General features: G+C 45.5%; 1 protein-coding gene across 1 annotated transcript in view; it reads left to right on the top strand.

The window, feature by feature from the left end:
- Nucleotides 1-27,926, top strand: part of ERGIC1 (endoplasmic reticulum-golgi intermediate compartment 1) — a 110,435-nt gene that overhangs the window by 42,013 nt on the left and 40,496 nt on the right. The window contains exon 3 of the mRNA XM_088475815.1: nucleotides 2,314-2,386. Coding sequence (XP_088331941.1) covers nucleotides 2,314-2,386 — 73 coding nt within the window. The remainder of the gene's footprint in view (nucleotides 1-2,313; nucleotides 2,387-27,926) is intronic.

Raw genomic sequence — 27,926 nt, 5'->3', positions numbered from 1 at the left:
TGAATTCCGCCCAAAGATGTATAGAAAAGGGCCAGATACTGTAGACTCCAATGCGGCTTCACTCTAGCAGCCAATCAGAATTCAATACAAGACAGGAAATTGATCCCTATGAGCCAATAATAAAATAGGCACATGGAGATCTGCTTCCTCACCTTGCTGAAGTTCATTGAGGAAGACTAGTTCTTTCATCGGCATATATTGGAGAGCTGTGCTGTGACCCACCAGGAGCACTCAGTCGCTGAGCTCTACCGCCACTATTTTCTGTGAATTTCTCACTGGTTTGGCAGTGGAAAGGCATCTCCCATATCCCAGAGTTGCTACATAACTCAGGGGTATGTGAAAATACAAATACACACAGCCGGGACCAGTGTGGAGTACAGGAAAAATGACACAGACCTGGCACATCTGACAGTGAGGGTCTCGTATATATGACCATAAGGAGCTAGCTTTGGACTGGCACTATCATCCATACTGCTGATTTGAAACAAATTACTGTGCTAGCATTATGTATAAAGGGGGAGATATATCAAGCAGTGAAAAGAGTGGAGAAGTGGGCAAGTGGTGAGGTTGCCTATAGCAACCAAGCAACTTCTACCTATCATTTTATAGAATACACTTGATAAATGCTACCTCAAAGCGAAGGCCTACTTCTCCACTTGCTCATGTCTTCATACGGATTACTGCTTGATATGTTTGCCCCAAATAGTAGTGTTCTACTGCTTAGAACCATGGGAGGATGTTATTAAGCAGTCTTGATATTGATGCTATACTGGGACTGCTTTTCATATATATTGTATTTCTGAAGGTTTTTTTTTTTTTGTAGCCGTTTTACGTTGTTGTGCCTAGAAATGTGACCATCTATGTAACTATAATATGTAAAATGTACGTAATCTGTGCTACCTGATGCTAAATTCTCAGTGGCTGCCTCACACCACTGAGGTTATTGGGGTCCATTTCAACCAGGGCCCTATCTGTGTGGAGTTTGAATATTCTCCCATGTTTGAATTGTGAGAGGCAACCTGAGTACTTAGGGATAAACCACACAAAGATTTTCTGCTAAGTTAATTGGCTCCTGTCAACAAGAATCCTAGTGTGTGAATCTGTTTGGTAAGTTGTATAGGTTGTAAGCTCTACTGGTGCAGGGGCTGATGTAGAGGAATTTTCTCTTTAAACATTTGTATGGTGGTGACACAATATCGTTTACAGTTAATAAAATTCAAGCCCTTTTGCAGAGTAGAAATGGTTGTGTCTTGTTCCACACAATAAGGAATGTTCTTAAGAATTTGTCTTTTCTACCTCATTATCTTATTAATAATGTTCTCCACTAAGCTAAATAGCGTTATTATATATGATGCAAATTTAGGTATGCCGGAGACTAGTGCCCATTGCATGCTTGGCATGGATTGTGCTAAGTACTTCACTTTCTCCTTCTGTGAAAGTGGTTGCTCTGCGAAACTTGTTCACGTTGCAGGTGCTCTGCACACCAGCGTAGCCAAGGCGGAGCCGTGATGATTCAAATTATGCTGGCCAAGATGTCCCAATTGTCCTTCCCATCAAAGTGCACTGGGCTCTGTACATTTTGTATGTTAAGCCCAAAGTATGTTCTGTCACATATAAATATTCTAATGATTGAAGAATATTGCCGCTTTTTAATGGTCTCCTGTTTAGAAGCTAACACATTGACCTTCTGGTCTAGGTGAATCCTATTGTCATTCACGGGGACCAAGGGCTTTGTCAGCTGTGAGCTGTGGAAATGTCTAATCCGCTTTACTGGGATTTTGTGCTGGGCGGAAGTCTTACTACGTCACCATATTAATGAACTTACTCCTTTAAACCCCCTCTCTCCATGCCACAACAACATAGACTGGCAGTGAACTCTACATTACATGTAAAGGATCTCTGGGAGACACGTGTTAGCAAAGGGATTCATTCTACCTATGTTTGTAGCATCTTTTCTTCAGTTTAAAACCTGATGTGTTAACCAGATCTTACAGGAACATGTATGTTGAGATAAACATTCCCATCAGGCAGTAAATATCCTACATATAAACACACTTCTGTTCCCTGGTATACCTTATAGGTAGGTGATATGTTTGCATAGAGCAAATATTGTTTTCTTTTACAGATGGAGGGATAGTTCCTGGTGTGTGAGTCAGTCACAGCTGCTATGTGAGCAATATTTGGTTTGTATGTGCAATACATGTTGTGCCGGTCCCTCGTGAGGGTAGAGTGCTGTTCACGTAATTGTAACTGTGCAATCCGTTACTTTCTTTTCTTCCAGTAACACTCTCTTTTGCTGTTTCTTTCTTACAGTTTCCATCTGCTGCTGTCTCTTCATCACCTTTCTGTTCTTGTCAGAGCTGACTGGATTTATTGCCAATGAAATGTGAGTATTTGCTCAGAAAAGGAAACCAAACAAGTGTGTGCCAACGCCTCTGTTTGTGGAAGAATAATAGGCTGCTACTGCATATCTAGTCGTTTGGCCTAATCGCCGAATTAGTGGGTATATTGGGGGGTATCCACTTGTAGATATACAAACGAGAGCACGATTACGACATTGCAATCATGCTGTTGTTTGTATAGCTAGTGATGTGCCTAGACTGAACGTTCACTCGTTCAGTCCCGTCACATCCCTCATCCCCGCACATGCTGAACCTGACGAGATCGTCAGGTTGACCTGCATGAACTGGCGGTGTCTGATGTCAGAAGCGACCAGCGGGTACGCGCATCGCTGGTCAATTCTGACCAAAACATGCCAGATGCATACGCGATTTGCACGATAATGATGTAGTTATCGTGCAATTGCTTGGCTAAATCGCTAAGTGGATACCCCCCATAAGACGTATTTAACCACACATGGTGTGTGCCGTTTAGGCCAATATAATTGTTGGTGGGCATGCTGAGAAAGTTCTTAATGCATTGCTATGTTTCCTGGAAAAAAAAAAAAAAAGTAAAATAATTAAAAAAAAAAATTTTCCTAGTTCATTCCGGCATCTTCCCAAAATAATGTTGCTCTTGATCTTGACCCATTCTTACTGGCCATGCCAGATGGTAAGCCTATTTGTCTGTTTCCTGCCTATCTCACTTACTTCATTTTTTGGAGGGGGGTGTATTTGTCTTAAATGTAATAAGCACACTTATTCTAAAGGATTTTTTACCTATACCTTGGATAAACCATCTCATTTACTGAAGGGTCATTAGTACATGTTCCATGAAAACTATTTCCATGTGGCTTCTATGCAAAGTGCTAATTAAGGGGCATCCTTATAAAAAGTGTTGTGCTCATGAATATCATGGCTATAAGGATTCCTTACTCGCTTGAACGTATTAATTTAAATCCCCATGACATGGACTCCGATAAGAGCCTGTTCCGGAAGAAGTAAAGTTATCGCATTTGCAATCGCTTTACTTCTATCTATGGGCCTCTTTGTAGCTATTGCGCATACGCGGCTTTCAAGCTGTGTATGTGCAGTGTGGTGACGACCGCGATATACAGCGGGACTTTTCTGCAGCCCATCTGACAGGGATTGCACGGTGGCAGTCAATGGGCTATCGCCATCTGAAGATGAACTATGGGACAGCTCCTTTGGGTGGGATGGTGGTAGGAGATTTCTTCGATATCTCCTGCTTACCAGTTTGGTACATTGAAGGGATTCTTAATTCTGCCCTTTCAACAGGTGGAAACAGCAGTTTTGTCATATTTTAAGGGCAGAATTGTTCATAATTATGTTCCTAAAAGAGATATTTACCTTTTAAAAAAGATGGCACTACCAAACACGAAGTAGCGTGCTATTGCTTTTAGTGTCCTTACTTTTTTAAATAGGGACCAACATTTTCTGCTAGTCATGTGTAGGTGGGCATATGTTATTTAAAAATATATTAAAGCACTATAGTATATTGGATACAGCACTACAGAAGTGAACCTATGTATGTCTTGAAACAAAACCAAAAAGAAATATGACCACGCTCGGTATTATCCTATTGTACATGCTACCAGCTGAGTTAATGTACATCCTGGTTAGCGTATAAAGGGTACATTTTGGGTATAGTAGTGCAGCAGTCTACAGGGTCTCCCATTCATAATCTGGATAACAGCATTTTAATTGGCAGTTCCGTGTGTGTAGCTTTGACATGCCCAATAGGCAGTTAAAGAGTGGTACTAAGCCACAGGTGGATAATCTGAAGTTGTGGCAATGAAGCTACAGGAAAAGGTGAGGATACATTTGTCATTATTTTTTAGCATAAATACAAAAAGGTGGATTACATACATATGTATAGATGCTCATATTATTGGTTACCAAGCAATATATTTATTAATTAGCTCAACCTTAAATGGAAGAGAAACATTATTTGCTTGCACTGTAAAGCATGTCAGCAAGACAAGGAACTTGTATAGTCTTGAATAAAGATTTGAACTGTTATATTTTTGACTGAGTTTTAAACTTGAATTGTTAAGGAAACAAAATATAAATATTTTTAATGTGTTGCAAAACAACTAAGGAAGTGAGAAACAAAACTGAAATTTAAATCAATCAATCTGATATAGTGTTGATAATGCATTTTATTGTACATAATACAAAGCGATTATATAAAGAAATTTGCTGAAATGTTATTCACTAATAAACCTGAGTTCTGATAATTGGCAGCAGGTAGCACACCCCTTATAAAAAGTGAGAACTATATATCTAATATAGGGGATTATCGAGACCACCGGGGCGGTAGTCTTATTTTTTTTATTTTTTTTGTCAACAGTGTTTCCCCCTCAGCTATTTTCTTTAGGGGAGATTTATCAGACATTCGAAAGAGATAAAATGGAAAAGTTCCCATAGAAACCATCAGCTTCCAATAAATAAATAGTCTTCATGACAAGATAAAGAAACATTTTTGTTATGGCTCTAATCCCCATCCCTCATCACATGACTAACCTACATCACATGGCCATATGATGATATGTGAATGCATCAGAATTCGGGTAGAAGAAATGGCATGTGTATAAAGTAAATTATATACTGAATAATTAATGAATATTAGAGGAGTTTTGTGACACAGAAATTTAAATTGACTAATAATATTGTAATTTTAAAGTGGGGGGGGGTGCATTATTCATTATAATAAGGGATGAGCGAGTTTGGATTTACTCTGTTCTCAAAACGGCATTTTATCGGCTATTTGGGTAGCCAATAAAATAAATTCAAACTAATCCGAACTTGCGGTAAAGTGGCGATAAGAACCGAGTTAATCCGAACCCAGACTATTTCCTAATGAACACAGAAGTAATGATATCCAATTCCACTGATTATATATTATATAATTGTGTCCATCTAGCGCAAGCGCAGTGGATACCATACACACGGATGCTGCCTGCTGACAGGTCCCTTGTACTGGTAGTGGAAACGCCAAGGGAGATTTTGAACCAGATGCATCCCCACTTTCTCATAGGATCTAAAGAACCATAAATAATACAATATACAGAGGTACTCACACCTGTACGTGATCCTATCAATCGCCACCGCACGGGCTGATTGCTTCATGCATTCCTGTCATGCAGTGTAAACACGCAATTCCATGTGTTCCAAAATAGTAGTGTAACAAAGGGCAAGACTACTATATAGTGGGGCAGTGGGACGCTGAGCTCATCTTACACTTTTCTCTGCCACGTGCAAACACGTGTGAATCACCGGGGATCAGCTGTGTTCTGGTAGGTACAATAGAGGAAAACAAAGGGTGGGAGATTGGAAGAAGTGGGGAGGGGGAGATCCCAGCAACATGCCTTGTGCAAAATATTTTGGAAATTGAAATATACATCCAGGACAGAGAGTATAATCATAATATGGCGTCTGGTGGAGACAAACATTTGAATAACTCTGTTTCTACTTCAGGGTCCATAGGGTATCCACAGGATACCTTGGGGTATAGGTGTGACGTCAGTCATCGGGCACCAAAGAGTTAAGCTTTCAGCCTCCCAGGATGCACTAGGTCCCCCTCCTGTACCCCGCCCCCGAGCCAAGGCACCTCAGTTTAGTTTGGTGCCCGGCCGGAGTCGGGTGCACCTGTCGGAGTGGGGGCTAGAAGAGCCCCTGAAGCTTTCTTCTATGCAGCTGTGGCTGCACATCTGGATGTACAGCATGGACAGTCAGTCCTGACGTCCATGCTGTCTTCCCTACACCCCCGCCGGTACCAGAACGCCGGTACCTATCCGGGGATGCTGGTGAGCATCTGGGGTCACAGCTAGCGGTGACCCCAGATGTTCCGGACCATGGCCGGATTTAAGGGGGACAAAGGTAAGCAGCGGGGTCCCGTGGTGGGTCCCCGCTGATCACATGGTCCTGAGTCCCCAGGCAGGGGGCTCCCTGGGGACTGGCTGCAGCGTGGAGCCAGGCGACCAACCTGCGCTTCCACTACCCCCTGGGACAGCGGACCGCAGCAGAGCGGTAGCGCTGCGGCGTCCCAGGGGTTAAATGCATGCCAGGGGAGCGCGCCTTCCCTGTCTCACAGCCGGCGCCTCCCCCGCTGCACACAGCCCTCTCTGCACGCTGCCGACTGGTCCTGTGGCAGCGCTCCTCCCCCAGGCCAGCCTCCTCTCTGCTCCTCGGCGGCCATCTTCCTCTGAACGCATGGTGAACGCTGCTGGAAGCCTGGATGGAAGCATCGTGGTCTGGGTCCCCCCGCATACCTCTCCTCCGATTTGGGTCAGGTCTGTGTATGCTGCGCTGTGTCCTACCAGGCCCTGTGTCTGCGTAGTTGATTGATCAGCGCTGTTAGTGCAGGAATTGATATTTCTTTGCATTGTATGTGACTGTGCTAGCGCTGCTGCCTGTAACTTTTCTTCTAAACTGTCAGCTTTATTACTATCCCTGTTCTTTCTGCTAAGCCCTTGCGGTGCGGTGCTGCAGGGTGGTCTCTCGCCTATTTGATATATAATTGGTGAGAGGGGTCACATACTTGGTGCCATCATGTCTGAAAGTGATTTTCCTCTCCGGCTACAGTGTACTACGTGTAAAGTACAGTTAGCGGAGGGGGAGGGTAGCGCGGAGGGCCTCTGCCGGCAGTGTTTGTCCATGGCATGGCCTCTTACGGTTACAGCACCGGTACAGGAGCCGCCCTGGGGTTGTTTCGCTCAGGCGCTTACAACCTTAGTGGGCCAGTTAGCTCCGCAACCCGCGTTTACACCGATGGGTTTGTCCCAGCAGTCAGTGGTGTCGTCACCCATGCAGGGTTTCCCACGACAATTGGTGGTACCCCACAGTCTCCCTATTTCCCCGCTCCCGGTTTCTCAGGAGCCGGCGTGGGTTAACTCCCTGACTAGTTCTGTACAGCACTTGTCGGATGTGTTGCAAGGGGAGTCTGTGATCCGGCCACATAAACGGCCGGTGGCGTCTCTGTCGGCTCCTTATGAGGATGACGAGGGGACGTCTGATGATGGGGAGATTCTGGATCCTTACGATCAGGAACCTCTCCATACTAAGGACGCTGATGCTAAGTCCAAGGTATATATTCCTGGACTTATTCGGACAGTCCGCACAGCCTTGGTGATTGAGGACGAAGTTCCCCCAGCGGCTAAATCTAAGTACGCCTTTTTTAAAGATGTGAAGGGCGATGCCACAGTCTTTCCTCTTTCGGGTCAGTTAGTGGACCATTTAGAGGAGGCGTGGAAACAGCCTGGCAAAAGATACCAGCCGCAGAGGCGCCTGGCGGTGGCTTATCCGTTCGCGGATAATTATTTTGCTAAGTGGGAATCCCCTCCACAGGTGGATTCTCACGTGACCCGTCTTGTCCGTAGTGCCACATTGCCAATGCCATCCATGTCCTCCCTTAAGGATGCTATGGACCGCAAGGTGGAGATCTGCCTGAAGTCCACTTATTCCCTTGCGGGGGGGGCAGCACGACCGGCTATGGCCATTTGCTGGGTTTGCCAGAGCGATGGAGCCCTGGGCGGATTCATTAGAGGCATCTTTTGATTCCGACTGTCCGGCCGAACAGGCGGAGTTGATTGGTAATCTCCGTGATTCGGCCACTTATATCAACGAGGCGGCCTTAGACATTAGTACTCTGGTGTCTAGAATTTCTTCAGCAGCGGTGGCTGCTCGTTGCACCTTGTGGCTGCGATCCTGGAAGGCGGACGCAGATTCCAAAAGGGGTCTGGAGGCGTTGCCATTTACCGGAGAAGTTCTCTTCGGTCCGGGTCTGGATAAGATTGTGGCCACGCTGGCGGCAGCCAAATCGGTTTGTCTCCCGTCGGCCGCTGCTCCTTCTGGTTCTGGACCATCGTCCTTTCGGTCATCTAGGGCCCAGGGCAGGCCCAAACCACAGTCTTTTCCTCGACAGGCTGGTCCTAAGAAATCGGCCAAGCCCCGGAAGCAGGCATGGAGTACCAGACGTCCGGCCCCCAAGCCAGATGACAAGCCTGCGGCCTGACGGTCCGGGCCTCCCTTTGGGGGATCCCAAAGTGGGAGGCCGCCTGCTGCAGTTCGCCCAGTGTTGGTCGGTCACTACGACAGACACTTGGGTTCTCGAGGTGGTCTCCCACGGGTACACCCTCTCCTTCCGGCACAGACCCCCGGCTCGATTCTTCACCACGGGTCTACCATCAGACCGGAACAAGGCTACGGAGCTGCGGAAGGTATTGCACACTATGCTCCAGGCTGGAGTTATAGTGCCTGTTCCATTCTCCCAGAGGGGCCAGGGTTTCTATTCAAATCTTTTTTTGGTACAGAAACCCAATGGGTCGTATCATCCGATTCTCAACCTCAAAGCTCTCAACAGGTCTTTGCGGGTACCGAAGTTTCGGATGGAGACCCTACGGTCCATCATTCTGGCGCTGGAACCTGGGGACTCAATGGTGTCATTGGACATACAGGACATTTACCTGCATGTCCCTATTCTTCTTCTGCGCCATCAACAGTTCCTCAGGTTTGCAATCCGCAGCGACCACTTCCAGTTTCGGGCGTTACCTTTTGGCCTGGCAACAGCACCACGTGTGTTCACCAAGGTGATGGCGGCCATGGCGGCTTCTCTGCGGCTGCAGGGAGTCCGCATGTTGCCGTACTTGTACGACCTGTTATTGGTGGCAGGATCTCCAGAGCTCCTGTTACACCACTTGGACCTGACCATTGCGCTACTGCAACGGTACGGCTGGATAATAAACTGGCAGAAGTCCACTCTAATCCCGTCTCGGAGGATTCTGCACCTCTGAGCCTTATTGGACTCGGAACAGCAGAGGATTTTCGTGACGGAGGAAAAGATCTCTGCTTTACAGTCGAGGGTGCGCAGTTGTCTGCTCAGTCGCCGGGTGTCTCTACACTCGGCGATGAGGTTACTGGGCTCCATAGTGTCGGTGTTCGACATGGTGGAATATGCCCAGTTTCACTCCAGACCTCTGCAGCACCTGATTCTGTCCAAGTGGAACGGGCTGCCGCAGTCTCTGAAGTCCCAGACAATTGTGCTCACCCCGGAGGTTCGCCTGTCCCTTGCCTGGTGGTTACAGTCGACCCATCTCAGCGGGGGACGTCCGTTCTGGGTTCCAAATTGGGTCCTGTTGACAACGGACGCCAGTTTTCGGGGCTGGGGAGCAGTTTCGGGTCCACACTTGTTCCAGGGCAGGTGGACGCCGACAGAAGCGGAGCTTCCAATCAATATCTTTTAACTCCGTGCGGTCTTCAATGCTCTCCAGCAGGCACATGGGGTTCTCCAGGGTCGTCCGGTACAGGTCCAGTCGGACAACGCTACCACCGTGGCCTACATAAACAGGCAAGGAGGAACCCTAAGTCGGGCGGCTCTCGTGGAGGTCTCTCGGATCCTGGTATGGGCGGAGCGCAATCTTCCGGCCATATCAGCGGTCTTCATCCCGGGAGTGCTAAATTGGGAGGCGGACTTTCTAAGTCGCCAGGACGTTCATCCGGGGGAATGGTCCCTGCACCCGGACGTTTTTCAACTGCTGGTGGACAGATGGGGTGTTCCAGAGATCGACCTCATGGCGTCCCGGCACAAAAACAAGTTGCCGGTGTACGGGTCTCGCACAAGAGACGAAGGGGCGTCTCTGGTGGATGCTCTGTCCGTCCGGTGGACGTTCCGGTTCGCATACTTGTTCCCTCCGGTCTCCCTTCTTCCACGGGTAATCAGGAAATTCAAACAGGAAGGAGGGACGCTCCTGTTGATAGCTCCCGCGTGGCCCAGACGGCACTGGTTCTCAGACCTTCAGGGTCTGTCCGTGGACAGTCCTCTGCGGTTGCCGCTACGACCGGACCTTCTGTCTCAGGGTCCTTGCCTTCACCCGGACCTGACTCGGCTGTCTTTGACGGCGTGGCTGTTGAGACGGCCATGCTGAGGTCCCGGGGGTTTTCCAGCTCTGTAGTGCGTACCATGTTGCGAGCTCGGAAACCGTCTTCCGCGAGGATATACCATCGCGTGTGGCATACGTTCTTCCAGTGGTGTCGACCGAGAGGTTATGCACCGCGGGAGTTTCGTCTGTCTCGGATTCTCGCCTTCCTACAAGCGGGACTAGATCATGGGCTTCGCCTTACTTCTTTGAAGGTACAGGTTTTGGCCCTGTCTGTCTGGTTTCACCGTAGGATTGCTACAATCCCGGATGTGCGCACCTTTATGCAAGGTGTTCTCCGCATTCAGCCGCCCTTTGTTCCACCTGTGGCGCCTTGGGATTTGGCTGTGGTCCTGAGGGCTCTCCAAGGACCGCCGTTTGAACCACTGGGCTCAGTGGATCTTAAATGGCTAACAGCTAAGACTGTTTTCCTTCTGGCTATTGCTTCGGCCAGACGTGTTTCTGATTTAGGGGCTCTTTCTTGTAGACCCCCTTTTTGGTTTTTCATGGTAACAGGGCAGTGCTTCGCACTCGGCCCGAGTTCTTCCCAAAGTTGTTTCCCAGTTTCGTGTTAACGAGGAAATCGTTGTTCCGGCCTTCAACTCACCGGGTCTTTCCGTGGGTGAGGCCTCTTTGGATGTTGTGCGGGCCTTAAGGACTTATGTTGACCGCACTTCTTCGTTTAGGAAGTCGGACGCTTTGTTTGTCCTCTATGGCTTCCGTAAAAAGGGTTGGCCTGCCTCAAAGCAAACTTTGGCAGCCTGGATCCGTATGGCTATTTCTGAAGCTTCTCTTCATGAAGACCTACCGGTTCCTCCTACTCTGAAGGCTCATTCCACTAGGTCTGTGGGTCCTTCGTGGGCAGCTCGACGTGGTGCCTCTGCAGTCCAGATCTGCAAGGCTGCTACGGGGTCCTCTGTCTATACCTTCGTGAGGTATTACAGGTTTGACACCTTCGCCTCTCAGGATGCTTCCTTCGGGCGGCGGATTCTCCTTTCTGCACAGGAGCGTCCCCACCCTTAAAGGATACTGCTTTGGGACATCCCCAAGGTATCCTGTGGATACCCTATGGACCCTGAAGTAGAAAATATGAGATATGGTAAGAACTTACCCTTGTTATCTCTATTTCTACGAAGTCCATAGGGTTCCACAGGACTCCCGCCCTGTCGCACCTGTGCTGCAGATGGGCTTTGCTCTGGTCACCGGTTTTTCCATCTCCCTCTGGTGAGAATGTGATTCTTGTGTGTGTGTGTGTCCAGATCTTTTTTTTCTCTCTCTTCCTTCTCCTCCTCCGGCCTATGGCTTGGTAACTAACTGAGGTGCCTTGGCTCGGGGGCGGGGTATAGGAGGGTGACCTAGTGCATCCTGGGAGGCTGAAAGCTTAACTCTATGGTGCCCGATGACTGACGTCACACCTATACCCCAAGGTATCCTGTGGAACCCTATGGACTTCGTAGAAATAGAGATAACAAGGGTAAGTTCTTACCATATCTCATATTATTTGGTTCCTTGCAGAGCCATGAGCCTCTTAAAACGCACAAAATATTTGGTGTCCCTCAGAGATCCCTCGCTAGTAAAACTCTATGGTGTGAGACTGAAAGCAGCTTCTAATAAGTGCTTAATAGTACTTCTCATGACGCTCATAAGGCTTTGCTCCTTCTCCCTTTCTATCCATACTGACTCATCATTTTTGCATGATGAAATAATTTTTTAGATATCTCAAGTATCTGATTAATATTAACCCCAGGACACCTAGGGTGCCATTGTTTCTTCGCAACCATATTAATACATGGTTACAGCAGGAATAAACAGACCGAATAATGCATTTCTGCTGTATGAGCTGTCTTTCCTCTGTGTAGTAACATGAAAGTTATGTTAATCTGTGTGCCCTACTAACATTGCAGATTGAACTCATACTCTCAGGCTCTGTCACTTCCTGGGTGTTGAATGGGGATTCCAGTCTGCTTGTTGGGTTATGATGTCTTCCTTCCAATCCTTATGGAAATGTATACTTTCATTTTGCTTTTCTTTTTAATCTACACCTACTTGTACTGTTTATAAAGCCATTACTGGGGAAGACGTGAAGTGACTTGAAACATATCCAACCGTGCCAAGCCACAAATCCTACATAGCCATAATCTCTGAAAAACTCACAGGTTTGCTATGGGCATGTAAATCGTTGCAGGTGGACAGATGCTTATGGAAAACATATTTTTGCAGTCCTTCTACATCTATTATAAAAGCCCTGCTGATCATTTTTGGCTACCACATGTAGTAAATAAGACCATTCCCAGTCACCTGAAGTAAGGAATGAAGGAATTGTGGGAGGAGAAGCTAAAGTCTCTTCTTTTGTGTAATAAAGTGTCCAGATCCACTAGTTTAATAATACAGATGCATGCCATGTATGCTTACTAAGTATCATCTGTACAAGGATGTACAAATTGCTTTTATGGCTAGATGAATACAGAGCACATGCAGAAATAATTTGGCCAATAGAAATGAAAAGCAGCGCTCTGTAAGTAATGTACTCTGTATGGGCTTAGTGGGTGTAATGGCATAGAGAAGGGGAGTGGGTGGGGAATACAAGCTTTATTGAGAAACCATAATCTAGCTGAAGTATAGGTGAATTCCTCCACAGCACTATCTGTGATGGAATAGGTGATTGATGAGTACAGGTGCTCCAATGGCATTCCCTCTGCAATGATTGGATGACGTGGCAGGCCTAATCACTATGAATGTTGAAAAGCAACTTTTTTGGAGAATAAATGATTCTCTTCTATGCTTTGTATACATCATGAGATCTTTGTTTAATATTACAACACCCTTACTACGTTTTTTAGGTAAAATGCCACACCATCAGATTAAAAGCTTTCAATATGGTTACTACAGAAGCAAAGTTTAAACACAGCAGTAGGTGGATCAGTAAGCCATCAATGTTGACTAGTAAAAGCATCATTGGAAGAAATCGGCATAAAGTTCTATGGCTGCAAATTAAAGTTATGAGCTGTTGACTGAAACAACAACAACTCAAGTCAGGACTCGTTTTGGCAAAGAGCATCTAGCTAGTCAGTTCCTGAGCACTCATTCAACCATAATGAGAACACAGTTGCTGAATAAAAATTGTTATATTTAAGGATAATGTAATAAGCCACCTTTTTATAATGTATGTAGATCAGTGGTTGGGGAATAGGGGTAAAATACCCCACATGGGGTAAAACTGAAATTCCTGGGGGTAATGGATGCAGGGCTGGAGGTGCACGTGAACCGGGTACGCCGCTGAACTCCAGCCCGGCGCCGCAGGGAGGCTCTAAGCCGGATGTCCGCTGAAATGTTATTACCAGCGGGCGCCCGGCTCCTTCCCTGCGGCACCGCGTTAGCCAGAGGCTGGAGTTCTCTTCTGAACTCCAGCTTCCGGCTCTCTCCATGCACACTATGGGAGAGATGTCATGACGTCTCTCCCATAGTTCCGAGGAGCAGCCGGGCGGACAGGATGGCGGCGGATGCAGGAGCGGGGATTAAGGTAAGTGTTTTTGTTTTTTTTTGTACAAGCTGCACTACAGGGGCATAACTATGGGGGCACTGCTACAGGGGCATAACTATGGGGGCACTGCTACAGGGGCATAACTATGGGGGCACTGCTACAGGGGCATAACTATGGGGGCACTACTATAGTATTTCCTTCCTTTCCAATCAAGGGGGTAACGTCAGCGTATCTAAATATATTTTGGGGTATAATGTAAAAAAGTTCCCTGATGTAGATGGCAATATAAACGCAGTACCAATTTAGAGAAATTGATTTATGAACAACTGTGGGTTGGAACCCAGTGCAATAATCCATTACAGTTTGCACTGTTGGGTTATATTCAGGAGGAAGTCAGGTGCCTAATATGGAATACAGGTTGAGTCACCCATATCCAAAATGCTTGGGACCAGGGGTATTTTGGATATCGGAATATTTCGTATTTTGGAATATTTGTATACTATAATGAAATATCTTGGGAATGGGACCCAAATCTAAACACAGAATACATTTATGTTTTATATACACCTTGTACACACAGCCTGCAGGTAATTTTATACAATATTTTCAATACTTTAGTGGCTCAAACAAAGATTGTCTACATACATGAAATTCATTTATGTTTCATATGCACCTTATACACAGAGCCTGAAGGTAATTTTATACTTTATTTTTAATAATTTTGTGCGTACATTGAACCATCAAAAAGCAAAGTTTCAACTATCCTTATTCATACTAAAAAAAAAACTTATTTCGTAAATATTTGGATATGGAAGACTCAACTTTTTTATTGTTCTGTGCTCGTTTTGGTGTAATCTCTAATAATGCAGTGAAACTAACCAAATGTTACACAGGAAACCACCATGTAAACCCCAGAATTGCACCTATTTACCATTTTAAAGTTTGTGTGCAATATTTAAAAAACATAAAAGTATTATTTCTGAAGTATTAAAAAATAAGACTAATTGGATAGATTTCAAAATTATTTTTTGTTTTGGTAACCCATATTACAGTAAATTAGAATGTTTCCTTAGTGCTCCCACCAATATTGCAATGAATCTATATAGATAGAAGAAGTATATTGACTCATCATCAACTTTTACAAACTTCATCAGGCTGATAAATTGACAGAACTCCATTAGAACAGTCTGATGTGTTATGAATCCCAGAGACTACTCCGAGTAAACCCCCTACAACCCAGCCTAGCGAGGTCTTCCACCACGAACAGCCACTCGTTCCCTTAGAACTAGAGATGCTTACTGGTACTTAGGTGGCCGCCTGGACTTTGTACTCTGGGTAGTAGTGGCTTACGCAAGTGTCTGATGGGATCCAGTGGTAAGGTGAGGAGTTGGAACAGGAAGTGTTAATGAGGCAACCAGAGACCCAATGGTGTGACTGGAGAGCCGGAGATGCGGCTTGAGTGTAAGAAGGTTTGGCTTTGAGAGCCAATGATGCAGCTTAGAAGCTGATGGTGCGACTTTGAGCTGGCAGCAGAAATAAGTGAGTTGATAGGGCGGCTTTGAGACGGTAGTAGGAGTTGGTGTATTTGAGATGTGACTTTGTTAGCCGATCGTGCGGCTTGAGAACCAGAACACAAGTTGGTGTACTTGAGATGGGGCTTTGAGAGCCGGTACACAAGTTGGTGTAGTAGCGATGCGGCTTTGAGAGCCGATGGCAGCACGGATGCTGTTTGTGCGGCTTGGAAACAGATGCAGTGGCTGTTGAGCCGGTGGCAGCACGGAAGCTGCTGGTGCGGCTGGGAAGCCGATGTAGTGGCTGGTGAGCCGGTGGCAGCACGGAAGCTGCTGGTACGGCTGGGAAGCTGATGTAGTGGCTGGTGAGCCGGTGGCAGCACGGAAGCTGCTGGTGTGGCTGGTAAGGCGATGTAGTGGCTGGTGAGCCGGTGGCAGCATGGAAGCTGCTGGTGTGGCTGGGAAGCTGATGACCGGTGGCTAGGCAATACCGCTGGAGAACCGGACACAACGTAGCAAGGAAGCACATAGTGTTGACCATGCAGCAGAGCTGAGAGAACCAAAAGGAACGCTATAGTCGGCAAGGTGGCAAAAGGCCAGCGTTTACAAATAGGAGGAGGAACCAATCACGCCGTGCTGTGGATGACCTGTGACCTCCTGTGGCGTGCAGATTGCCTAGCAACTGAGTGAACTGGAATAACTGCGTCATGAGAAGGTAAACTGCTAGAGGGAGACAAGTCGTCACTTGTAACATGATGTCTGCATACCTGCTCAGATGCTGTAATCGTTCAGAATGCCGACGCCAGAATCTTGACACTTATCAAAATACTGGCGCCGGGATCAAGAAGGTAAGCACTAGGGTTAGGGGGAAGGGTAAGGGGTTAGGTTTTGGTTGCGGAAGTGGGGGGGGAGGTTGGGTTTAGGCTTCCGGGAGGGTTAGGTTTATGCTGCGGGGAGCGAGGGTTAAGAGTAGTGTTAGGGCAGTGTTGGCTAACCTTGACACTATAGCTGTTGTGGAACTATATATCCCAGCATGCCCTGCCACAGTTTTAGCATGTCCTAATGGCAAAACTGTAGCAGTGCATGCTGGGTTATGTAGTTCCATAACAGCTGGAGTGTCAAGGTTAGCCAACACTGTGTTAGGGGTTAGGTTAGGCTCACCTGGATGCGTCGGGATTGTAACCTGGTCGGGATCCCGAGGTCCGGCATCCCGTACCCATCCCACTGCTATCATCCAATTGCATCTACCTTCCATTTCATTCAACATCTGAAGGCACTTTATCAGATGTGTATTGGTCTCAGTAGTCCTTTTTTGCTTATACATGGGACAATTTGCTGCCCATTACATCTAAAACGGGCTTATTAACTAGAATATACTTGAAAACAAGGGGGAACTTTTAATATATTCCTCCTTGGTAAAACACAAGTAAGATGTCAAGACTCAACAGCTCACCTCAATAGAGAAATCGTAAATCCTTGTAGGCCTGGTGGCAGCCGACCTGTGGAATATATGGATACTAATTAAATGTAACACAGCCCCTTCTGTCCAGTGTTCAATGCCGACGCTATTCTAGTAACCTCTACCCAATACACGCCCACTGCTGCCTTCTCATATTCGTCAGGCAACCACGTAGCTTTTGAGTAAGTCTGACCTGTCTCAAACACTGTGTCCCCTACACACAGAGCGCTCATGTTGCTAAGGAGTTCGCAATGGCTAATTTATTCACGCTCATGAAACAATGCCGGCATTTGCCTAGTCACGTGTACTGGGAATACCCCATGGAAGGCATCACTACCCACCGTGGACAGTGCAGTGGCCAACCATGGGTGCTTAATGATCGTGACCAGCAGCATCTTGCCAGAATCACATCCACATTCCATGCAGGAGATCCGAGATGCATATCTGACACGTCAGTGCAGTGTACTTTAGCTTCCATGGGATATGGGAGCAGAAGACCCACCAGAGTGCCCCTGTTAACGCTATGATACCAGACACAGTGCATCACCTGGGCTCGTGACATCGCTAATTGGAGCCTAGAGAACTGGCAACATGTGGCGGCGTGGTCCGATGTGTCACTGTTCCCTTGCAGGCTGGAGGTAGTTCCATAATAGTGTGGGGTGTGTTCACATGGCATGGGTTGGGTCCGCTGATCCGCCTGAACATGTCATTGACTGGTAACGGCTACGTTGCATTGCTTGACCATTTGTAGACCTTCATGGACTTCATGTAACTCCACAACGATGGAATGTTGCTGCAGGATAATACACCGGTTCTAAGTTGTCTAGAATTGGTTCAAGGAGAATTCTGGAGAGTTCCAACGAATGGTGTAGCCACCACGTTCACCCGACATTAATCCAATCAAGCATTTATGGGACATGGTGGGGAGGTCCATTCGCACCCAATATCCTGCGCTTACAAATATCAGGGAGCTGTGGGGAGCTATCCAGACGGCATGGGTCAACATCTCTCCAGAGGCCTTCCGTCCACTTGTGGGATCAATGCCACGTTGAGTTGTTGCACGCCAGGCTGGAGGGGGTCCTACACGATACTAGGCATCTATCCCATGGCTTTTGCCACTTTATTGTATATCCCAATACCTCCCTCATGCTCTGCAGCACTTCACACAGTCCCACATGCACATTGCAGCACAATACAAAGATAAATCACACACTCAGCAACCTCCATTATTATTATTTTTTATTACTAATTTGTATAGAATAATTTGTCATTTATGATGGAGTCGGACAGTACTACAATGGAGGAGTTGTAGCCGATGGTTTGGCCTATCGATTCCACTGCCCTGGTTTCCAAAGCTTCTGGCCTGGAGGGGTAATGCCAGGAAACCTGGTGATAAGCCTGCATGGAGTCTGCCTGCCCTAAGTCAATTGGCAGCGCTTGAAGTAAGATCTCTGCATGTGTGGGATGTGGGTTTCTATGTACTTACAAACCCCCATCAGAGTGCGCCTGCCATGAGGGCTAACGATTTTGGGCAAGATGGCCAACTTATACATTGTACTCTCCTGATGTTCCATAATGTTTCAGATTCATTGCAAAATTGTTTTCATAAATTTTTTTTTTGTACATGCTACACACACAAACTGCCCATCTCTATTCCTACACTGCATGTTACAGTTGGGCTAGACAGCACTACCGGCTCAGCTTTAAATTATATTTTGCATTTCCCTCTATTCAGCACCAAATATTTTTTCAATTTTTTACATTTTGCACCCAGTAGCTGGATTTGCTCCCAACTGTAAATTCGGCTCTATATGTCCAGTCTGTGGACATATAGAGCATCAATTTGTAATCAGACAACATAAAATGTTGCTTTGTATGTCTGGGTTCTTATCTGAATCTGCTTTGATCTTTGAGGTAGTATTTGGTGATTTATATCAAATAGGAATGTTTATTGTAGCTGAGTGCCTGAAAGGAAAACAAGGATTCAGAGTATCTTATCAAGGTAGCTTTACAGCACTTTCTAAATTTTTATGCTATTACGCTGGTATGCAATTTGATGAAGGTAAATGCTTTAGATGCTTGACCCATTTTATACATTCCAAAGCTGAAAATTCTAGTGCGATTACCAACCTGTTTCAGCAAGCAATGGTTTTAATTGGATGATTTGTCATTTAAACATAATTTTATAATGAAGCTTTTTTATTTTATATTTGTACATTGTTGTTTAGTAATAGTTTTGCTGCTATTTTTTGCTATACTAACACAGTTGTAGAAAATAACCCGTCATGGGCATCTTTTTACTGTTTAGTTTTATTTTATTCTTGCTTTATCCCAGCTGATTATAGTTCTGGATCCCCTTATTGTGATTAGATTCATAACGTGTGTTGTTTCCAACCCCCCCTTTCTTAATGATGATTTCGGCAGCGACCAGTATTAATTGTATCAGTCCTCCGGAGCTATTGTGCTGTTATAGACCTTGCATGTTTTACAGGCTTTTAATTTCCAGCTAGATAAGCTGAATGCTGTAGTCGTATTCTTCATCTTCCTTCTTGGCTTCATGTCAGGGGCAGAACTATGGGAGACAATAGAGGCGCCTGCCGCCGGGCTCCATCTCTGAAAGGGCACCTCCACCATTGTCCACAACATATTCACCCCATTTATGGATGTTACTGTGTACCCGTAGTGTACCGCCACGACATCCTATTACATGGCACCTCTTCCCGCCACATAAGAAGCCGCCATACACTAATGGAAAGCTCCATGTCAGACCATCAACTGCCGCTTTCCTCTATCTATAACCTGTCTGCATGCAAATTGCTACATTACAGTGTCAGCAGCTGTGACGAGGGGGGGGCTCCAAATTATAACTTTCCTCCGAGCGTCTGGGATGAATTTACGCCACTGCTTCAGGTATATGATAAACTCAACCTTGGATCTTCCTGGCCTCTCATTAGTTGTTGCTTTTGAGTCTTTGCTGCCTTAAAATGATGCACTATGAATAATTCCTTTTTAAGTCAGAGGAGGGTGAAAGGAATGTACATGTTAGCTGCACGTAGCTCTAGAGGTAAATGAACCTGTGAGTGGGAATATATGTGCTTTATGACTGGTCTCTTCATTGGGGTAAGGAGGCGCCTACATTTCCTGCCCCTAAAATTATCTAACAGTTACTTTATAATGCTATGTTTGTCAGGGTGTCACCTGCTTCATGGCGGTAGGTGAATGCACAATTGGTGTACACAGTAAGCAGAATATCATGTATGTTCTGACCCTTCCCTGTAGAGCTTAAAATGTATCTAGAATTTGGAAAATATACTTCTATGGCCATTATTTGCTACACACTATATACACAATGTAGACCACAGAATAGTATCTCTCTCCTGGTTCTGATAATCTTTTCTTGAAAAAGATATATTTATTCACAAATGTGGAAAAGGAACTATAATGTCAGGTAAGGAGTTGGACCCTTACACATCTGTAAAACAGCACTTTGCTCATCTCCAGACCTCAACACCTTGGATTTCTTAAGCTGGGTTCACACTGGAGCGATGTCGGGCCAATATGCTGTTTCATAATGACATAACGCCTACATCGCTCAGTGTGTACACATGTTTGCGAGGTCGCTAGCGATGGTCGGCAGGTTGATGTGCTGCACATCAAACCTAGCGAAATCGCTAGCAGCCAGTGCATTGTTGATGAATGTTGTATGAGAACGTTCCATCGTTCATTAAAGTCGTCCAATGTGGACGCACAATCACTGTTGACGGGCATTCATTCCAATTCCCATCGTTTCAGTGTGTATCTAGCTTTACTCTGCCTCAGCCACCTAATCTGCTGTAACTGGCAGGCTCTGATGGGCGGCTCTGGCATCAAATCTCTCCTGGCTGCTAGCAGGAGATTGGACCATTTGCCAAGGGAGTAACATTGTGCTGCTTCCTTTTTACATCAGTTTTATAGGATGTTTTTAGACTTTAGTGCTGTTCTTTGTATCGGTAAAAGAATAAGGCATCAGAAGATCACAGAGTAAAATGCTTCTTATGTTGCCATTATGGAAGAATATGTTTGAAAGTCCGTTATTTATATACAGATGAATGATTGAGAGTACATAGGCTATAGGTACAGGTGATGGTCCACAATGAGACTCTGGGTGCAAGTGTGGAAGTGACTGCACAAAGGGACTATCAACCAATATATCGTCATTGTATGGTGTGTCATCAGGCAATTATTGGGCTCCGTTACAATGGCAAGTAGCTATTGAAATGCGGTCAGATAATTCTGTTTTGAAATCAAATGCCAGCTACTAATGACTTTACTTTTTGTTACTTGCGACCTATTTCCCCTAAGATATTGCTTTCGTCACAGGGTTCCTATTCTTGATACTGTAATTAAAAATACTTATTAACATTTGACCTAGTTTCCACATGATAATTATATCTATTGCTTACACCCAAATGAGGCAATGAAAATGTATTGTGTACTTTATGTAACAGTTTTTGTGCAATTGTGCGGCATTTTACCATGCATAAAATGTAGTCCTTTTTATACCAGGTTTCTAGTGATGGCGCTTTCATGGGTCTTAAAGGAACAATGCTTTTTGGTAGGAAAGGCACCTTGTCCTGTAGCTCCTTGAGTTTCTAGCATTAACGCTCCTTTTTAAAAAGATGGGGATGTCACGACCCAGGTTTAGTGGCGCGGAGGTTTGCAGTCCTTATCGGTGAGGGCGCTGTGGCGCGGTCCTTCTGGCACGGGACCTGGCGTGTGGAGATTGGCATTGCGTGTACAGAGGTCTGCCAGCGTTGGGCCGTCCTGACAGGGGTAAGACTAGTGGCATATCCGCATCACAGCGGTCTGGGTGCCACCATGTTGTCTTTGGCCATGTGACATAGCAGGCCATTCGTCTGTGGGTCACCTGCTCTCTCTGACCTATCACATTCTGTTGCTGGATACTTAAGGGTGTTTGAAGCACCCTGTAGTTGCCAGTGCAATGTGTTTCACAGTGTTAGCTGTGAGAGATTTCCTGTGCTTCGGTGCTTGCCCTAGCTCCTTGTCTGCCTTCGGCTCCCTGCAGCTTGCACTGCTCTGCCTTGCCTTGCACTCTGCTGGAGATCGCCCTGCGCCTTCCACCAGACCCACTCCTGCCTGAACCTGTCCAGTTAACCCATTCCTGTACAGCCATCCCAGCATTACTGGATTCTCCTTTCAGCCATCATCCCAGCATTACTGGATTCTCCTTTCAGCCATCATCACAGCATTACAGGATTTTTCCTGCAACCATTATAACAGCATTTCCAGATTCTCCTTTCAGCCATCACAGCATTTCCGGATATCCCTCTCGGACTCTAAAGGTGAAATGGATATCCAGGTATGCAGAGTAATGGCTATCTGGATTCACCTTCTTCATATCTGTCACCGTGCTGGACATTTGTTTATACCCACTCACTACAGTGTCCTTCTGCTACATTTATTAGTGTTATTACTGGATTTTAGTTTATCTTATTGTTCATGTCTACCAACATTAACATTAAACAACCTACTTTTCAGTTTAAACCTGTTCTGGTGTTTACTCCTGTTACCACCCTAGGTCTACAACAATCCGTTTCACTGGCCAAATGGATACGGCCACTGGACCGGAGTCCAGAACAGATTCACGGAATGGCTTCTCGCCTACAAGGATTGGAAACCATGCAACAGCAATTAGCACAGTATGTACAAGAAATGGCACTCCATCAGGATACCTTATGAGCTACACTAACTACTCCAAGTATGCCTGCAGTTACTCCTGCCTCCCCTTCTGTGGTGTCTGCCTCTGGAGTTCCTCCTCGTTTGCAGTTACCTATACCTGGCAAGTTTGACGGCAATCCTAAACTGTGTTGTGGATTCCTCAACCAGTGTGATGTACATTTTACTTTACAACCCTCCAATTTCCCTACTCCTAAAACCAAAGTGGCCTATATTGTGTCTTTATTGTGCTGCTCAGCCTTAGATTGGGCTTCTTCGCTCTGGGAACGATTAGATCCGCTACTGAATAATTACCTAGAATTTTTAACATCATTCAGGAGGATTTTTGATGAGCCCGGAAGAACCACTTCTGCTTCTTCCAGTATTATGAATCTGAAACAAGGTATCCGTCCTGTTAGTCAGTACATTATTCCGTTCCAGACATTGGCATCAGAGCTCGTATGGAACGAAGAAGCCCTAACATCGGCTTTCTGGCACGGACTATCAGATCATATAAAGGATGACCTAGCCGCTCGTGAGTTACCCTCTAGCCTTAATGATCTAATTTCTCTCTGCAACAAAGTGGATATACTCTTTAGAGAGCACCAAGCTGAGAAGCACAGAGCTGATCGTTTTAGGCCTCATCCTCTACCTACTCCTCCCCGTTCTCCTCCCTCCTTTGCAGATGAAGAACCCATGCAGGTTAATCATACCCGTCTTTCTAAAGAAGAATGACAGAGAAGCATTCAAAAGATCCTTTGTCTATACTGTGGAGACACAGGTCACCTGGTGGCTTCCTGTACCCGCAAGCCGGGAAACGCCCATTCCTAACTAGTCCCAGGGACACTCAGTTAGGAGTATTACTTCCGTCCCCAAAGCGGAATGATTGTCTTGTCCATAGCTCTGGACATTAAGTCTAGTCCTGTATTCGTATCTGCCCTCCTGGATTCTGGGGCAGTAGAAAATTTCATGGTCCTTCGTTTGGCAGATAAATTACAAATTCCTTGCGTCACCTTGCCTCATGCTATCTCCTTCTATTTCCTTCTACCTCCTATTGATGGTAGACCTATTTCAAATGGGACTGTGTCTAAAAGAACTCAACCTGTTCTAGTTCGTATTTGAGTCCTTCATGTTGAACATAGCTTCTTAATCATACCTAAGGCTTCCCATGAGATTATACTTGGACACCCCTGCCTGCGTAAGCACAACCCCCGAATTGATTTGAGTAATATGCAGGTTAAGTCATGGAGTGAGAATTGCTAGGGGTCATGCCTCCCGAAGATCCGACCTGTGAGAGAAATTCAGGCGTTAGAGGTTCCATCTATACCTAAAGAATATAAATCTTTCACAGATGTTTTCTCAGAGAAACAAGCTAACCTCTTATCACCCCATAGAGAATGGGATTGTCCCATCGACTTGTTACCTGGGAAGATGCCTTGCTGTGGTCGGACCTATCCGTTGTCGTTACCAGAAACCGACACCATGTCTGAATACATCCAAGAGCATTTAAAAAAGGGATTTATCCGACCATCTACTTCACCTGCTGGAGCGGGATTCTTCTTCGTTTTTAAAAAAGATGGAGGCTTGAGACCGTGTATAGATTTATAGAGGCCTGAATGATATCACGGTGAAGTACAGATACCCACTACCATTTAATCACCAAATTATTTGACAGTGTCAAGGAATCCACTATATTATCCAAGTTCGATCTCTGAGGTGCATACAATCTTATCCGTATCCGAGCAGGTGACGAGAGGAAAACTGCATTCAACACAAGGGACGGTCATTTTGAATATTTGGTCATGCCATTCGGGCTGTGTAATGAACCTGTTGTTTTTCAAGGTTTTATTAATGAGATCTTTAGGGATCTCTTGTATGTCTCAGTTGTCGTCTATTTAGATGACATTTTGATTTTTTTCATCCTCTACTGAGGAACACCACAATCATGTCAAAGAAGTCTTGTCTAGTCTGAGGAAGAACCAACTGTTTTGTAAGTTGGAGAAATGTGTGTTCGGTGTACCAAGTATTCCATTTATTGGATATATCATTTCCGGATCAGGGTTGGAAATGGACCTCAAGAAAATCTTTGAAAGCCATCCAGAGACTTGGATTCTTCTCCTTGGTGGCTCTCATCACGGCCTTAACTTGTAAAGGTGCCAATCCTGTTCTATGGCCCCCTGAGGCGGAGACAGCCTTTCAACTTCTCAAGCAAGCCTTTATCACAGCTCCTGTTTTGAGACAACCGGATGTCAATAGGCCATTTTTATTGGAAGTGGATGCTTTGTCTGAAGCAGTGGGAGCTGTCCTGTCTCAGCGCTTCGAGGATAACCGGATTCATCTGTGTGATTTCTTTTCAAAGAAGTTCTCCCCTGCTGAAAGAAACGATGCCATAGGCCAGCAGGAGCTACTTGTGCATTTTGATATTTGATTAAATAAACTATTGTTTTAAAGAAAATAGACTTTCCAAATAATACACTTATATTTATATTGGTACGATTTTAATGATTCCTTAGTACAGTCCTCCCTAATTGCCTTGCAATTGACCGCATACTGTTCTAGTTGTGTGTCTCTAGAACGTCCACTAAAAAATGAATAGGTGTAGGAACATCCATATTTTACTGCAAATAGCACCAAGTCTACCTCCTATAATGGGAAGCAATCGGGAAGCCGACTGCCTAAATACCGGCAGCCAGCTTCCCGACTGTCATATCCCGGCAAGGGTGAAATGCCGGGCGTCTAGATGTAGACGCCCGCATTTCCCCGACGCCGGGAGACCGGTGCCCGGCATCCCGATCGTAGTGATGCCGGACGCCGCGAGCGGACAGCCGCGGGGGGGAGGGTTAGGTTTAGGGCTCCCGGGGGGGACTTGGGGTTAGGCACCCCCCCTGGGAGGGTTAGGGTTAGGCTAGGGGGAGGGAGGGTTAGGGTTAGGCACCCCCGGGGGGGACTTAGGGTTAGGCATCCCCCGGGGGACTTAGGTTTAGGCAGCGGGGAAGGGGGTGGTTAGGGTTAGGCACTTGGGGGGGGAAGTTAGGGTTAGGCACCTCTAAGGAGGGTTAGGGTTAGAGGGGTTAGGTTAGTAGAGACTTACCTATCCACGATCGGGATTTCCAGCGCTGTCTGGCTTCCGCTGCTTCTAACTCTGCTCTTGTCGGGCTGCCGCTGACGGGAATCGAACCGCCGGCCGCATGCCCATTCCCCTATAATAGTTATTTTATTAACATACTTGTGTTTGTATTATTTTGCTGTAGTAGTATCTACAACACAGCTGGGATTTTGCACTCCTGGGGATGAGCTGGGAACGTTTTGCCCATCAAAGGTGACCTAACCATGATAGAATATTATAGTTTATTCAGAGCATCCCAATTGGTTTCTTCCCAGTCCTTTCTCTACATTTTTGCCTGATGTTTTCATTCGTACAATAATTTTCACTGACCCAGATTATTGCTGCTAATTATCTTTTGAGTAATAATTGGAACACACCCTCCCAAATAGTCCTGTTCCAAAACAGCAATGTACATTTATCCTGCATGCTGCAATGTTACATAATTGTTTTCTTTACCTGCACCATACAGATGTAATGAATGGTGTTTGCAGAGTACATTTCCATTACATAAAATACACATCCAGCGTGGACAAAGTTAATCTGTGATCTGCTAACTATAGGTGTGTAAATTACCCTACAATAGTTCTAACTCTGCAATTAACCCAGTGTCCTTAGGGATTAAAATATAATTGAATGTATTGTATAATATAAAGACGGACCTTTTATTTAGCTGATGTTACCAGTTCTCTAATATAAATATAATATTACATACACGTGGAGTACAAACGTATAACAGGATGATGGAAACACAAGTCTTCGATTGTGTCTGTTCTACAACATTCCCTTTACATCTTGACCTTCACGATCAGTTGCTTCATATACATTTACGGTACATAGTGCCTGATTCAGAGTTATATGAGCAATTATCAGTAAACCATGCATGCATCAAGATACATTTACTGTAGACGTCCGCAGCGACTTTTTACTCGCAGTGTGATTGACAGTCGGGCAATATTTAGGGGAGGTAAAGGGGAGTGGCGACAAAGTATGCATGTCACACTCTGCGTCTGTGATCCTGTACGTAAGAATTATGGCTTCAGCGTCTCAATTCCCACGCCCATTCTGCAGGACCATAGATTCGCTCAGGACCGCGAGAATCAGATGATCTGTGGCCGATGCTACATCTTTGTACGCTGGTGCGACATTTTACACAGATACTTGGATTTGCAAAGCCGCAGATGGCGTCTCAATACATCTCCTGGTGGCTGCAACATTTGCATATTTTCGCACAGTAGCTGCGTAGACGGATGCGGCAGCATTAGCATACATCTCTGGATCAGGCCCTTGCAGGAAAACATGGATAACACCTCCTATAATTTCACGCTTACAGTTTGATGGTTTTACAAACATAAGTTCACACATTTATTTTATGCTAAAGCTTTTAATAGGAAATGCATCTAATTAGCTTGTGAGCTAAGGATTGCATTTGACATATATTGCATCAAATTTAAATGTTTAATTTGTAATAATAGAGACTGGATTTGGCACAAGCACATTAATCACTGAAATGGTTTTTAAAATGCCGAAAACCACATTTTTGACAGGGTGCACAGTTCTCTGTTTAAAGCTTTCCCCCACTTAAAATCCATTGTGTTTGAGCAGGCCCTTACGAGTGGTTTAAGTGCTCATTACAAGCTAAAGTGTAAAAGCACTGCGTCTTACAAGTTACAATAAAAACACTATACAATTCGGCATGGGAGCTTCTGAAGCTGGCAAAGCACTAAGGTTTAAAATAATGTGTGAGACCACCGCTAGTGCTGTTGCGAAGGGTAATTGTTTTTCAAACATAAGGCAACAGAAGAATTATTGGCTCATATAATTAAGTGTTGCGCACTCCTGACGAAGATTAGATTGTGATACATAGCGCTTTATCAATGCCATTTTGTTCTTAGTTGGCCATCTCAGGGGAGATGATGTATAAAGATGGCTTACATTTGACTTATGGTGCATACACACGGTCCAACTTTAAAAGAACGATAATGATATCGTTCTTTTTTTAAACCCCTCCAACGATCAAATGATGCACGGGCACGGATGGTTCGATATCGACCATCGCCTGTGCATGCAGGCCAACCTGGTCGATATCGACCAGGTTAGCCTGTTTGCTGTAGGGACCCGTGATCATTGAGGGTTGGGTTTGGGGGTTGGTGCATGTGCTGGATGTTCGATATCGAACATCCAGCACATGCAGGACGATCAGACAATGATATCTGATTATTGTCTGATTTGTCCCGTGTGTATGGGCCATTAGGGCCTGATTCGGTAAGGATCGCAACTGCGATTACGCAATCAGTCTCACTGCAATGATATTCTAATCCATTGAGATCGCTATGTGGTCA

Source organism: Taudactylus pleione, unplaced genomic scaffold (assembly GCF_031769625.1).
Source record: "Taudactylus pleione unplaced genomic scaffold, aTauple2 ptg000178l, whole genome shotgun sequence".
Classification (NCBI taxonomy): domain Eukaryota; kingdom Metazoa; phylum Chordata; class Amphibia; order Anura; family Myobatrachidae; genus Taudactylus; species Taudactylus pleione.
The sequence above is the reverse complement of the archived record's forward strand: the minus strand, read 5'-3'. Positions and strand labels throughout refer to the sequence as shown.